This window comes from Hemiscyllium ocellatum, chromosome 17, assembly GCF_020745735.1.
Source record: "Hemiscyllium ocellatum isolate sHemOce1 chromosome 17, sHemOce1.pat.X.cur, whole genome shotgun sequence".
Classification (NCBI taxonomy): Eukaryota; Metazoa; Chordata; class Chondrichthyes; order Orectolobiformes; family Hemiscylliidae; genus Hemiscyllium; species Hemiscyllium ocellatum.
The window spans coordinates 24,060,640-24,074,690 of NC_083417.1; the positions used below are offsets into that span (position 1 = coordinate 24,060,640).

A 14,051-nucleotide genomic window follows, 5' to 3' on the forward strand; every position below is an offset into this window, starting at 1 on the left:
TTATTTCCCTTCAACAGGAAAATAGATTTTCACTGGTACTGCTGATGGAAACAGAGTTGTCCTGTTGTCCTGGTCCATTTCACTTAAGCTTAAAACAACTCATTGATCACTTCAGTAGGACATTCCACTGTATAGTGGGACAGCCTGGCTAACTCAGAGTGAGAGCCAATGGTAGCGTGCAGATGCCATGGCACCACCATTGTTGGAATCACCTTTCAAGATTTCTTACTGATTATCATAGATAGTTGCAGCTTTGATTTTGTTCAGTTGTGGCTTGATAAAAGTTGAGGGAGAAAAAGAGATAAATTGTAGCCTGATGCACGTTAAACAGAAAAGTACTGACTTATTATTTATTGCAGAAGAAAGAGTAGGAACCCAGACACTGTTTGGTGACAGAGTTTATGAGGAGGAAATATGCTGGAAGATTTGCCTACCTTGAAGATAGGGGAAAATTCTACAGTAATCCTCAAAGTGTAAGTCCAGACCAAAGAGAATTAAGTCATTGGAGAATGAGTGTTCATACTTTTAAATCTGTATGCATGAACACAGTGAGTCCCAAGCTTAGTTTGCCAAGTCCATAGTCATGAGATTTTTGAAGGAAGGTTGAAGGGTCTCTTAGACAAAATCTAATGGAAGGATCCCCATGAAGCGATGCACTTTAGCGAGGAGCTGCAACAGTGCAGAATAATCAAAATGAAATCTGGAGAATTATGCATACTTGATTTCATCTCTGGAGACAAACTGAATGAACCCTCAAAATCTCATTATTTATAAGGGTGGAATTAGGAAGTGAAAGAGGAAATGGTTTTATACTCCAAGTCTTAACAAACTAGTGTTAAATTAGTATTGCTTGATGAGCTATATGTGATATGGTTTCCTTTTGTTTAAGAACATAAAACCTTGTGGCAAACTTCTTTCAGTTAATGCAGCTCTGAAGGGTCACTGGACCCGAAATGTGATTTCTCTCCACAGATGTGACAGACCTGCTGAGCTTTTCCAGTAATTTCTGTTTTTATTTCTGATTTCCAACATCAGCAGTTCTTTGGTTTTTCTTTCAGTTAATAACTGGTGTTGTGAGAGTAAAAATGGACCATCAAAATGTAACTTTCATAATTTGACGTTAACATTTGAGATTTCAGTCTAAAACTGTTTTTGAAAATAGGCACTACTATCCTAAAATGTCTACTGATGCTGCCATACCTACTGACTTTCTCCAGCAATTTCTGCTTTTGTTTACAAAATGTTAGTTGTCAGAGCAATCAAATAGAATTTTTTAAAAATTATTAAGAAAATATGTGGATAAAGTTAAAAATTTAAACTAATATTTTAGTAAACTTGCTTGGTGGCTTGTAGAAAATACACTTCTGTCTGGATGTATGGCTGGGAACAAGTTGTGATTTATTGAGGCATGTTTGAGATACAGAGGGACTGTGCAAACGGGATGTGCTCTGGATGAACAGCGTGATAAGTGGGGTACAATAGCTTTGATTAAAACTCTTCAACATTTTACAAAATTACCCTAAAGTGATTAAAGGTAAGTTTGCCTCCAATTTTATGGATGATATTAAACTGGCACTGATAACTAATACTGTGTTAGAATGGAATATTCTTCAGGGAGTCAGAACGGTTGGGAAAGCCGACAGACTAGTTCATCAATGCATTTTAAGTAAATGTGAAGCAGATAACATGAACTTCCAAAGGGAATTGCCCAATTGAGTGCAGTAATTTGTATGCACTGAGGAATGATGTCAATGGTACTAATACAATTTTTCTGACATTACTAAAGATATGGTGGAAGTTAATTCTAAGGCACTTCAGTATACAGAACAAGCTGAGGAATTACATTATTAAAATGACTGATATTGATTATTAATTAACATAAATGCATCAGATAAAAGAATGTGATAGTTTGGGTAGTCAACAGTTTGATAAATTGTTGGAACATCAAGCCACTCAAGGGCTGAAGGTAACAATCTCTTGTTATATAGAGTTATGGTCAGGTCACATCTGGAGCACTGTTTAATCCAAAAAGGCATGGTGACAAATTTAATTGGAATATGTCAATGCAAGTTAGTACATTTGCACAAATCAAATTGGACTGGGGTGCACAAAGTTAAAAAATCACACAACACCAGGTTATAGTCCAACAGGTTTATTTGAAAGCATTAGCTTTCGGAGCGCTGCTCCATCATCAGGTGGTTGTGGAGTATAAGATCGTAAGATACAGACTTTATAGCAAAGGTTTACGGTGTGATATAACTGAAATTATATATTGAAAAAGACCTGGATTGTTTGTTAAGTCTCTCAGCTTTTAGAATGACCATGTTGGTTTCAGTTCTTTCATATGTAAATTGCAAAACGTTTTTAGAAGTTACATTCTCAAGTGAACTTTAATAATTGGTGTCATGTCGGCCGAGATAATGCATTTAAGGTGCGTGCTGCCCTGTGTGAGACTGTCTATGCACATACACATATAAGTTTGTGGGGCAAATTTGTTCTTGCAGTATTACATTTTACCTTGCTTAAAAACTACCTAAATCCATGTTAGATTCTGTAAATCCTTTTTTTAGATTAGAATCAGTGTGACCATTATGGCACAGACAGTCTCACACATTGCTGCTCACACCCTTAAATGCATCATCTGGCCGACATGACACCAATTGTTAAAATTTACGTGGATTAGATTAGTTACAGTGTGGAAATAGGCGCTTCGGCCCAACAAATCCACACCAACCCGCTGAAGCGCAACCCACCCAGACCCATTCCCCTACATTTACCCCTGCCCCTAACACTACGGGCAATTTAACATGGCCAATTCACCTAATGTGCACATTTTTGGACTGTGGGAGGAGGCCGGACCACCCAGAGGAAACCCACGCAGACACGGGGAGAATGTGCAAACTCCACACGGTTGCCTGAGGTGAGAATTGAACCTGGGTCTCTGGCGATGTGAAGCAGCAGTGCTAACCACTGTGCCACCGTGCCGCCCACAAAGCCTACTGCACTTGGTATCCCCTGGCGGTCTCCCAGCCAAGTACTAACCAGGCCTGAGTCTGCTTAGCTTCCGAGATCAGACAAGATCAGGTGTTTTCAGACTAGTATGACCGTAGGCGAGAGATGGGCCGCCAGAATGACGTGATCACTAGCAGTGGTGTTGAGAATGTAACTTTTAAAAAAGTTTTGCAATTTACATATAAAAGAACTGAAATCATGGTGATTCTAAAAGTTGAGAGACTTAACAAACAATCCAGGTCTTTTTCAATATATAATTTCAGTTACAACACATTGTAAACTTTTGCTATATATGTTGTGTCTTACAATCTTATACCTACAACCACCTAATGAAGGAGCAGCACTACAAAAGTTACTGCTTCCAAATAAACCTGTTGTGTGATTTTTAACCAAATTAGGTTGTGATTACTATAATGCCATTGTCTTTGAACTAAAATTAATTAGGATTTGTTTTAAAAAAATGGAATTGCAAAGTTTTTAACAAAAGAACATTGTAAAATTTCAGATTTTTCAGTTACATACCACAGGACCACTGGAAAGTCATTTCACTATGGTCATCCATGATGTGATGTTTCCATTTTCTTGCGCTCAGAACAAGCTGGGAAAAAGGATTTGCAACCTCCAGTTGTCCCCCATTTATTTTAGCTTGAAATTTTTCAAACTGTGGTTTCTCTTCTGGATCCCCTTTCAGAAGTGACTGGAACAAGGAAAAAAGGACAAACTACTTGTGGTCAAGTTGATAAATAGATACAAAATGGTGATTCAGTATTTTATTTGCAAGACAACAATATTGTGGAAGAAGAATCTAGAACTGGGGACTCCCCTTTTACAGTGAGGCAGCTCCTGATCAGCACAGACATGAAGAGGATTTTACTTTCTCAGAGGGCTTTTAATCTATGGAAATCTCTTCTTCAGAGTGAAATGGAGATTTTTGAACATATTCAAGGCTGGAAGTAACAGAGGTTGGAAATGTAAATGGAGTCAAAGAGTTATTGAACCAGGCAGGAAAAGGTGGTTTGAGACCATGACCAGGTCAGTCATGAAATGATTGAATTATAGGCCAGACTCAAGGGACTGAATGGCTCAATCCTGCTCATATTTCTAATGCTCTCATGTATATGATAATGGGTTTGGCAAAAGTAGAAATGGCAATGTGAAGACAAACATTTTGATGCATCATAAGGCCAGGACTGAAATACAACACTAAAGAGTGTAGTGAAAGCAGAATGAACAGAGGTGTTCAAAAAGATAATCATCTGAAAAGAAAATATCTGGGGTCTCCATGTAGAAAGTTAGGGAGTGTGACCACGTGACTCCTTCTTGCAGAGAACTGGTGAGGACATAATGAGGCAAAAGACCTTTCCAGGGACAGCTTAACAGGTGCAGGGAATGGGAGGTGCACAATTGAGTGTCATGTCATGCATGCCAATCCAGATGGTTGCTCACTTCCCCCAAGCCTACTGTAAATTTCCAGACTATGGGGAAGGTATTGGGAAGCTTGCTTCCTCATGTGCTATTGGGGCTCTTACGGGGCTAATTACTGCCCAAGATCTCCATGTGTCAGGAGCCCGACACAGTGTCCCACCCGCCAGGACTCACTGGTCAACAGATAGTTGGTCAAAGTGAGGAATACTTCCTTCAAAAGCCTCCTGTGCTAATTACAGGCCAGCATCTCAAGAGCTTTCCACCTTGTGTTTCCTTCCCTCTCATATTCTGCCCACCCACTCACCCCGGTCCCTCTCACTCTGGTGAAAGAGCTTAGCCACAGCAAGACCTTAAAATTCAATATGGTAGACCGAACAATAACTGAGATGAGTGCTGTTGGTTAGTTGATTCATGAGTAGCTCTGTGATGGGCCCTACTTCCCTGGTAGGGGGCAGAAAGCCATCCTCAAGTCAACTAACAGCCCAACAACTGATAAATGTTTGTCGGATGAACTGGCAAAGTCAGATCAAACTTACACCTGATATTATTCTATTCTTGACCCCCAACAATAAAATTCAATCCTACAGCAGAGGAGTGGGAGTAGTACTTGTAGAGGCAATGACCCACTGATGTAATCAAATATTTATAATATAGAAAACATATCCAAATGGAATTGTGTAATCATTTTCTATGTAGTGACTGAGGGTGTAATATTACAGGAGATTACCAAGTCGATGCCCGAAATTATGAAATGCTGAGCTAAAATACGTAATATTCTGATTACATTATCTTTACAACCCGATAATATAAGATATCCGATCTTCTGAAAACCTGATTATAAATGTCACTGTGACCATATCAGCAATAAACATTCTGACACAGTTTCCATGGCTAAGAAATTTTAGATTTCCAACTGTTGAAAGGAACCACAGTCAAGGCCAGAGAAATTAGACCAATCCACAGCTGCTGATTTTCTTTCTCACTTAAGTTTTAAATAGCTACAAATCAGATTATGCATATTAATCACTTACTTTTGTTGGAGACAATTTGGCTTGGTCCTCTGTTTGATTAAGTAAGGAAGCTGTTGGAATACAAATGTAGGAAGTTAAGGCAATTCATTCTGTCTACAACAACTTGGATTGATATAAAAACAGAAATTGCTGGAGACACTCAGCAGGTCTGGCATTATCAGTGGGGAGAAACAGAGTTAAGGTTAAGGTCTAGTGACCTTCTTCAGAATGGTTTGGAAACATTTACTATGCTCTCTCTGTGTAGATGCTGTAATACCTGATGAGTTTCTCCAGCAATTTCTGTTTTTGATTCAGATTTCCAGCATCCACAGTTCTTTTATCTCTTTTGGATTTTTTTTGGTATGTATGGAGCACATTTGATGCAATAAAATACACCAAAGAATTTCACAGGGACATGACAAAAAGAAAATACAACTCTGAGTCACATAAAGAGACATCAGAATGGATAAACAAATGGAAGAGACAGATTTTAATGAGTGTCTTAAAGAGGTAAAAAGAAGAGGCATAGAGAAGCAAAGACGCTTAGGGAGGGAATTCCAAAGCTTTGTGTCCAGGAAACAGAAGGCATGGCCATTGTTGGGTGAGCCATTGACATTGGGGATGCTCAAAAGGCCACGGACAGAAGAGTACAGAGGTACCAGAAGGTTGTGAGGTTGGAAGAAGCTGCAGTGATAGGTGGGGGCCAGGACACTGAGAATTTTTAAATTTAGACATCTCTTAGCTGGGAAACAACATAGATCAGTGAAAACAATGGTGATGGAGTGTTTAGCTCATAGGCAGCAGAGATTTGGATACACTTATGCTTCTGCTGGTTAGGATGGGAGAAGTTGTTCTGGAGTGTGATAGAAGTCAAAAGGGAGCAGAAATATTTTTGTGGGTTTAGCAGCAAGTGTGTTGAGATGGGTGGAGCTGGGAAATGTCACAGAGGTGGTCTTAGTAATGATGGTAGTGGTGCAGTTATGTTCTTGAAAACTCATACTGAGATCATATATGAGTCCAAGAAGGGAGCAGTGTCATGCAGACTCAGTCAGTTACCAGGGCAATGGATAAAGTCAGTGTTTGTGACAAGGATTAAAGGCATTAGCTCCAGTGATTAAATGAGAAAAAAGATCATCTTTATACATTCTTAAAATCACATGACAGAGAAAAAAATGCTGGCTCTAATATAATATGTTGTCCGGCTCTGCCCTTAGTAAGAAAGCTCAGCTAGTGGGTGAACAGTAGCCCAGATCTGCACTCAGCACAATGAGGTTTAATGCTGGGAATAGAATTGTAAATGTACTCAGACAGAGCTTGTTACACATATAAACTTGAGTAAAGCATTCCTTCATGAGTCCGATGACAGCTACTAAGGGTTTGAATTTAAGTTAATCTTTCTATAAATAGGCTTCAGAATTTGGTGAGAGATTAATCAGTTCCCACGTTTTGCAAGGGGACTGTGTTTTCTTTTAAAGCAAGACTCCAAGTAAAGAATTGAAGCCCAAATTTAAATTAAAATTAAAAATTGAATTTCAGTTTCAGATTCTTCAATGGGACAACTGCTTGAACAGACTTTTATTCAAAAGAATCACAGATGGATTCTATGATCCTGAGTTTATTTAAATGAATGACTGAAGATTGGTGAATGATCTTTGAACATATTTATTTATGAAAGTTTAAATTGTAAAAAGAAACTATCAGAGCTTGGTAACATGACTTTAAAATTAATTAAATACAGATTACAACGTGATAGTACATTTTTGAGCCCAACCAGCCCAATTGGAGTTCATTTTCCACAACAACAGTGGTCTTCACAGAATTTCAGACTTGTTACAGTGCAGAAAGAGGCCATTCAGCCCATCACATTAGCACTGGCTCTTCAAATGAGCATTGTGAATTCGTGCCATTCTCCCACCCTCTCCTTGTAACTCGGCACACCATCCCTGCTTAACTAACCATCCATTGCCCTCTTGAATGTCTTGATTAAACTTCCCTCAATTTTCAGGCCGTGCACTCTAGATCCTAACTACTTGCTGAGTGAACAAAAACCTTTTCACATCATATTTACCCCTTTTGTGAATCATTTGAAATCTCTGCCTCCCCATCCTTGATCTTTTAGAAGTAGAAACATTTCTTCCTACCTACTCTTCCCGGCCTTTCATGATTGGTAAACTGCTATCAAATCTTCCCTGAGTCTTCTCCTCTCCAAGGTCAACAGTCTCAAATTTGCCAACCTGCCTTAATAAATAAGATTTCTCACTCCTGGAACTATTTTCATAAATCTCTTCTGTACTTTTTCAAAGCATTCATATCCTTCTGAAGGTTTGTTGACCAAAACTGTACGCAATACACATACTGAAGCTGAACTAATGTCCTGTCCAGGTTCAACTCTGTTCCACTCCATTGACTTGGCTAATTACTCCTAAACTGGATTTCCCTTTGTACTTTTCCAACATCATCCTAAACCTTATGATACAATGATCACTGTTCTATACATGTTCTATCACTGACTCTTGGTCTATTTGGCTCACGTTATTTCCAAAAACAGGTCTAACATTGCCCCTATTCTTGTTGGACTTGGCACACATCACTATAGAAAATTCTCCTGAATTCAATCTAAGAACCTTTACTCCTCACCTGTCTTAAAACTACCATTATTCAAGTCTATACTTAGGTAGTGAAGTCCCCTAGATAAGTTACTCTCTAATGCATACCCCTCTCTGTAATTTTCTCGCAGAGTTGTTGCATTACTCCGTTTCCGCTGATGGGTGGTCTGCAGAGTACACTGAGAAATATAATTACACTCTTCATTTTCCTTAGCTCTAGCCAAGTTGATTTTGTCCTTGAACTCGTAGAGATATAATCTGTTATGAGCACTGCTCTGCTGTCCTGAACCAAAACTACCACCAATCCTCATTTTCTTCCTTTTCTATCTTTCCTGAACACCCTAAACTCAAGAATATTTAACATCCAATCTAACTGTTCCTTGAGCTAGATCTTTGATATCACTGCATCACAATCTCACATAGCAATTGCTCCTGTAATTCATCAATCTAGTTCATTATACTCTCTGCAATCAGGTGCATACACTATTACACCCCAAAATGAACTCTATTCAGCTGTAGGAGGAGAAAGTGAGGACTGCAGATGCTGGAGATCAGAGCTGAAAATGTGTTGCTGGAAAAGCGTAGCAGGTCAGGCAGTATCGAAAGAGCAGAAGAAGGGCTCATGCCCGAAACGTCGATTCTCCTTCTCTTTGGATCCTGCCTGACCTGTTGAGTTTTTCCAGCAGCACATTCCAGCTCTGTTCAGCTGTAACTTATTTGGGTTAAAGAGTTGCCATCTCTCCCGGAGTATCCCAGGAAATTGAAGCCAACTCTCCTCCACTATCTTTCCAACCATGTATCAATAAGTTTTATCTTCCTATTTGGAACAAATTGCATGTGGTACTGGGGGTAATCCCAAGGTTACTATTTCTGAGTGCCTGCTTGCTAATTTTCTGCCTAATTTGCCAAATTCTGACTGCAGGACCATCTCTTTCTACCCATATTGGTGATAGTACAGACCTTTGGCTGGTCACCTACCATCTGACAAATATTCTGCAGTTGCTGTATGATATCTTTGACTCTTGACCCACAGGGAAGCAACATACGATTCTGGTGTCTTGTCCCTTTTTCTTTAATCATTTTTTAAAATGGATTTATTTGTGATTTAAAGTGGTTACAGGACATATGGAGAGGAGAGTCAAAGCTACATTTGATTGTAATAAGATATATTAAAGGGAGAAAAGGAAGTCAAGTAGCTAGCTCCTGAAGAAGGGTCATTTGACCTGAAATGTTAACTCTGATTTCTTGCCATAGATGCTGCCAGACCTGCTGAGCTCTTCCAGCAATTTCTGTTTTTGTGCCAGATTCTGCGATTATATCAAAAGTACAGTACTACAGATGCAAAAGACCTGAACCAATTGAACTTCACATAGAACATCATTTTGTAACAACCATTTTTTCTAAAGAAATAAAATTGCTGGAAACTCATAAATAGTGGTTCTGCAGCAAGAATCACACAGCATTTATGTGCATTACAGTAATTAATTGTTGGGTAATAAAGAAGTACATTCTCCCTAAAGGACAACAGATGCATTGCCAACAGATTCAGACAAAAAAAATCAAATATAATGGGATGAAATAGGACCTGGGTTATATGGCCATATAGGCAAAAGTGAGGACTGCAGATGCTGGAAACCAGAGTTTAGATCAGAGCGGTGCTGGAAAAGCACAGCAGGTCAGGCAGCATCCGAGGAGCAGGAAAATCGACGTTTCGGGCAAAAGGCCTTCATCAGGAATAATATTCAGTTCCTCCGACTTCAATGGAAATCGTAAACTATGAGGAAGAAGTCTGGATTTTTGGTTAGTGTTGTAAAGGCTTCAACTTTCCTTCTACCACTTGGTTGGTCAGGAATCACTCTCAAGCTTGCTAATGGCCATTGGTGCATTTTGAAAAGCTCTGTAGATTGATACTCAACACCTGGTCATATTGCATCTTCCTTGCTATCACTCATGGGACGAGACTTGAATTTCTGACTCAGAGGCAGTGATACTATCCACTGCACCACATGATCTACAGTTATTAAATACATCATGATTTACTTAAGTGCATTGGACTGGAATCTACATCGTGCGGACTCAGAGGCAGGAATGTACATCATTGAGTCAAGGCTGGCATCCTAAATGTTTATATTGTCTGAGTATGAGATGAATTGATATTGGAAGCATATTTCTATGGTAACAATGACAAAGTACTGCAAATGCTGCAGATACAAGAAATGAACAGAAAGCACTGAAGTAACTCAGTAGGTCCAAGGAACACCATCACTCAGTGAGGAGGAAGGATGCAAAAGGGCAACTTGCTTCAAACTTACCTTCCAGGTAAAGCAATGATTTACAATCGAGATTATTGTATTCCCTATGTACAATGTGATACTCTAAACTGGGGACACCAAATGCAGAAGTGATTACTAATTTATGGAACACCTGTTCTCAGTCTTCAAGCATAGCCCTGACCTTCCAGTCAAAGCCATTTCAACATACCATCTTGTGCTCATGCTCCTATTTTTATCCCAGCTCTGCAATATCAGGTAATCCAACATAAACTGGAACGACAGCACCTCATTTTGCACTTAGGCACTTTATAGCCTTCTCAACTCAAGATTGAATACAACAACTTCAGACCATATTCTCTGTCTTCTGTTTGGTTTTGCACCTCCCCTTCTCCCACCTTGACTGACATCCCACCACTTCACTTCCCAAACCATTTCAAATCCCTGGTTTTCATGACTGTACTTTCGCCAATACTGACATATGTCACTAACACTTACAATCTATTTCCCTCCTCTGTAACTAATACCACTCCATCTACCTTTTGTTCTGTGATACCCTCATCGTCTAACCTTCCTTGGATCATCCTTTCTGTTCTACTTGGACGTTTTCACTTCTCCCTGCAGTTTAAATATTGTCACATTTCCATCTCGCTCTTCAGTTCTAAAACGGAATCATGTTGATCTTGAAATGTTAACTGTTTCTCTCTCCTCAGATGCTGTCAGACCTGCAGAGTTTCTCCAACACTTTCTATTTTGGTTCTGTGGCACTTTATATCCTCTCTTAGCTTCCAGCCTAAAAAAAAGAGGTGAAAAGTTACAGGGACATGCTGATGTTATTTATCATTGAATAAAATATTACAGTATTTACCTCCATCATCCATATCATGGTGTATCAGACTTGAAGTGTTTGCTACAACAGTGATATTTCCAACATTAAAACTAACTCTAGAAAAGGCATTGATGGCATTCCCTCTCACCAAAAAAGTACCTGCAGATAGGTGGAAAACAAAGTTGATATCAATATAATTAGAATCAATAGATCAACATTGACAGATGTTTCTAGATTTCACTTGCCTCATGATGGTGAATGCTATGTTGAATAGGTGTCCTCACTAAGGAAAGACATTCAATCAAAATCACTTCCATGATAACACATTAAAGATAAAGGCCCTGAATCCTTTGGGAATTAGAATCATAGAATCCCTACAGTGCAGAAAGAAGCCATTCAGCCCATTGAGTCTGTACTGACCTTCTGAAAAGCATCTCATCCAGACCCAGTAGTCTATCCTATCCCTGTAACTCCACATTAACCCCATGGCTCATGCTCTTAGTCTGCACAGCAACACTTTATACTGCTTTTTGTAACAAAAAGCACATGGCAATAAATAAAGAAAATCCCTTGACAATACAGACAATTTAGCACAATCAATCCACCTAATGTGAGGGGGTCCTCCTCCAAGAGTGAGGTGGTAACGGTTTGGCAGTGGTGGAGGTCCAGGACCTGCATGTCCTCAGCAAAGTGGGAGGGGGAGATGAAGTGTTCAGCCACAGGGCAGTGGGGTTGGTTGTTGCAGATGTCCCAGAGATGTTCTCTGAGACGATCTGCAAGAAGGCGTCCTATCTCCCCGATGTAGAGGAGACCACATCGGGTGCAATGGATGCAGTAGATGACATTGGTAGAGGTTTAGGTAAATTTCTGATGGATGTGGAAGAATCCTTTGGAGCCTTGGACAGAGGTGAGGGGAGTAGTGTGGGTGCAGGTTTTGCACTTCCTGCGATGGCAGGGAAAGGTGCCAGTAGTGGGGTGTGGACTGGTGGGAAGTCTAGAATCACGGAGGAAATGGTCTTTTCAGAACACAGGGGGGTGGGGAGGGAAATATATCTTTGGTGATGGGGTCTGTTTGGAGGTGGCAGAAGTGGTGGAGGATGATGCGATATATGTGGGGGTTGGTGGGGAGGAAGGTGAGAACCAGGGGCTTCTGTCCTTGTTGCACAGGTCCTAGTAGTCCTTCTGTCTAAGCAGTAGTGCTAATCACTGAGCCACCATGATGTCCAATTATTTAGGTTTCTTGCAGAGTTCCCAAAGGTGAGTTTATTTGGCTAAAATCGGGTAACTATATTATTTGTCCAGAGTTTCTGCTGGTCCCTCTTCCCTAATGTATGGTCACAGTTTTGATAAATTGATGGAGATAAGTGTACCGTGGTCATAGTTAACTTTTCCACTTCATATAAATCCTGGTATCTTGATTTCCTGATTCAAGTCAGTCCTCATTTAATGCATAATTATTTGAAACAAACAATGACTCAGTTTAAAATAACCCAGTAAATGCAGACATTTTGGTAAATACTTTGGAAAAACAGCAAGGAAAGTGTGTTACCTTCAGAATTCATTGGAATACTGTAAGCCCCAAGGTTTCCATCAGAAATTTCAATGGCTTCAGAAAAAGTTTCATTAGGGCCAATAAATTCAAACTGGAGCTCAACTGGGGCACCACTGAAGACTGAGATGTTAACTGTGAGATCATTTCCTAACTCCAGAACAGCTGAATTTACCGTAGCCTCCAAACCTTTGATTGGCTCTACCAACTGAATCGTAATGTTCTGAGATAATTCGTGAGTTGTCACATTATTCTTAGCGAGAACAGTTAGTTGATGTATGCCTGGTCCTATCTGAAGCTGAGCAGAACTTTCTAAAGTGAAATTCTGAGGATTGCTTCCTCTGAACACAGTAAACGTGTGAAGGACAACAGCTCCTGCTCGTACAACATAGGTCACATCTGTACCTGTATAAAACAGAAAGCTGAGGATGATTATTCTTAATTTTTTAAATCAGACTTATTGAACAAACCTGATTGCAAAAAACAAAATTTATATTATTAACATGTATAAATGTTGCTGATTAATTTTGCAGAATGTTCCTTGTCATTTTGGTGTCATTTTGGCAGATCAATAAAAAACATAGTTCTGGGGATTCTGCTGATTTCTGCCAAAGTTTCTACAGTAAATCCAGAGGTCCATTAGAATCACTAAGTTGTGGGATTTATTTGCAGTAGAGACAAAGTACAATTCATTTACAAACAACTGTAAATGTTCACTAATTATTCTAGTTGTATCTATGCAATTATCATTACTGTTACAATTGCCCTAGAACCAAATATATTTTCCTTGGGCTGAAAGATTGTTGGGAGTGGCAGAAAATGTGTACTCATTTCTTGGTCATCAATCATAAAATTCCTGTCAATTATCTTTTCTCAATTGTCCACTTTCATATTCTGTGACTCCCCTGGGTGGCATCCCTTTCCTGACAAATCACAATTCCATGGTGCTAACATTCTATCTGAACACTTTTCCATACTTCTCTGGCACCTTTTGCCTCACTTAAGGAGATAGGCCTATCCAGTCCTTGTCATTGCCCATCTTTCCGATCAGCACTGTCATTTATTTACTGAGATCTGCTCCCTATTCTTATTCTTTGACCTCTGTGATGTCTCATCAACACAGATGTCATGGATATTTTGGAGGAGTTTATCAGATCTTTACTTGTCAGAGATGTACATTATTTGACATTTATGTGAAACACGTATGATCCTTTTCTCATCTGTCCATGCTTGAAGTCTGTCCAGGTTTCACTAAGGCAGCTATAGGCTATTTTCCCATTGAGTATTTCTTGCATTCTGGCCTACACTGCTTATTTAATGTGAAATGAAAGTGACTTTATATCACAGGAT

At 39.5% G+C, this 14,051-nt stretch overlaps 1 protein-coding gene and 1 pseudogene across 1 annotated transcript in view; both read right to left on the reverse strand.

Annotated features, from left to right (window-relative positions):
• Positions 1 to 14,051, reverse strand: part of LOC132824058 (polycystin-1-like protein 2) — a 152,187-nt gene that overhangs the window by 111,543 nt on the left and 26,593 nt on the right. Inside the window, exons 8-11 of the mRNA XM_060838324.1 lie at positions 12,702 to 13,106; positions 11,192 to 11,311; positions 5,469 to 5,518; positions 3,535 to 3,709 (exon numbers count right to left, since the gene is read on the reverse strand). Coding sequence (XP_060694307.1) covers positions 3,535 to 3,709; positions 5,469 to 5,518; positions 11,192 to 11,311; positions 12,702 to 13,106 — 750 coding nt within the window. The remainder of the gene's footprint in view (positions 1 to 3,534; positions 3,710 to 5,468; positions 5,519 to 11,191; positions 11,312 to 12,701; positions 13,107 to 14,051) is intronic.
• LOC132824084 (5S ribosomal RNA) lies at positions 2,994 to 3,112 on the reverse strand (annotated as a pseudogene).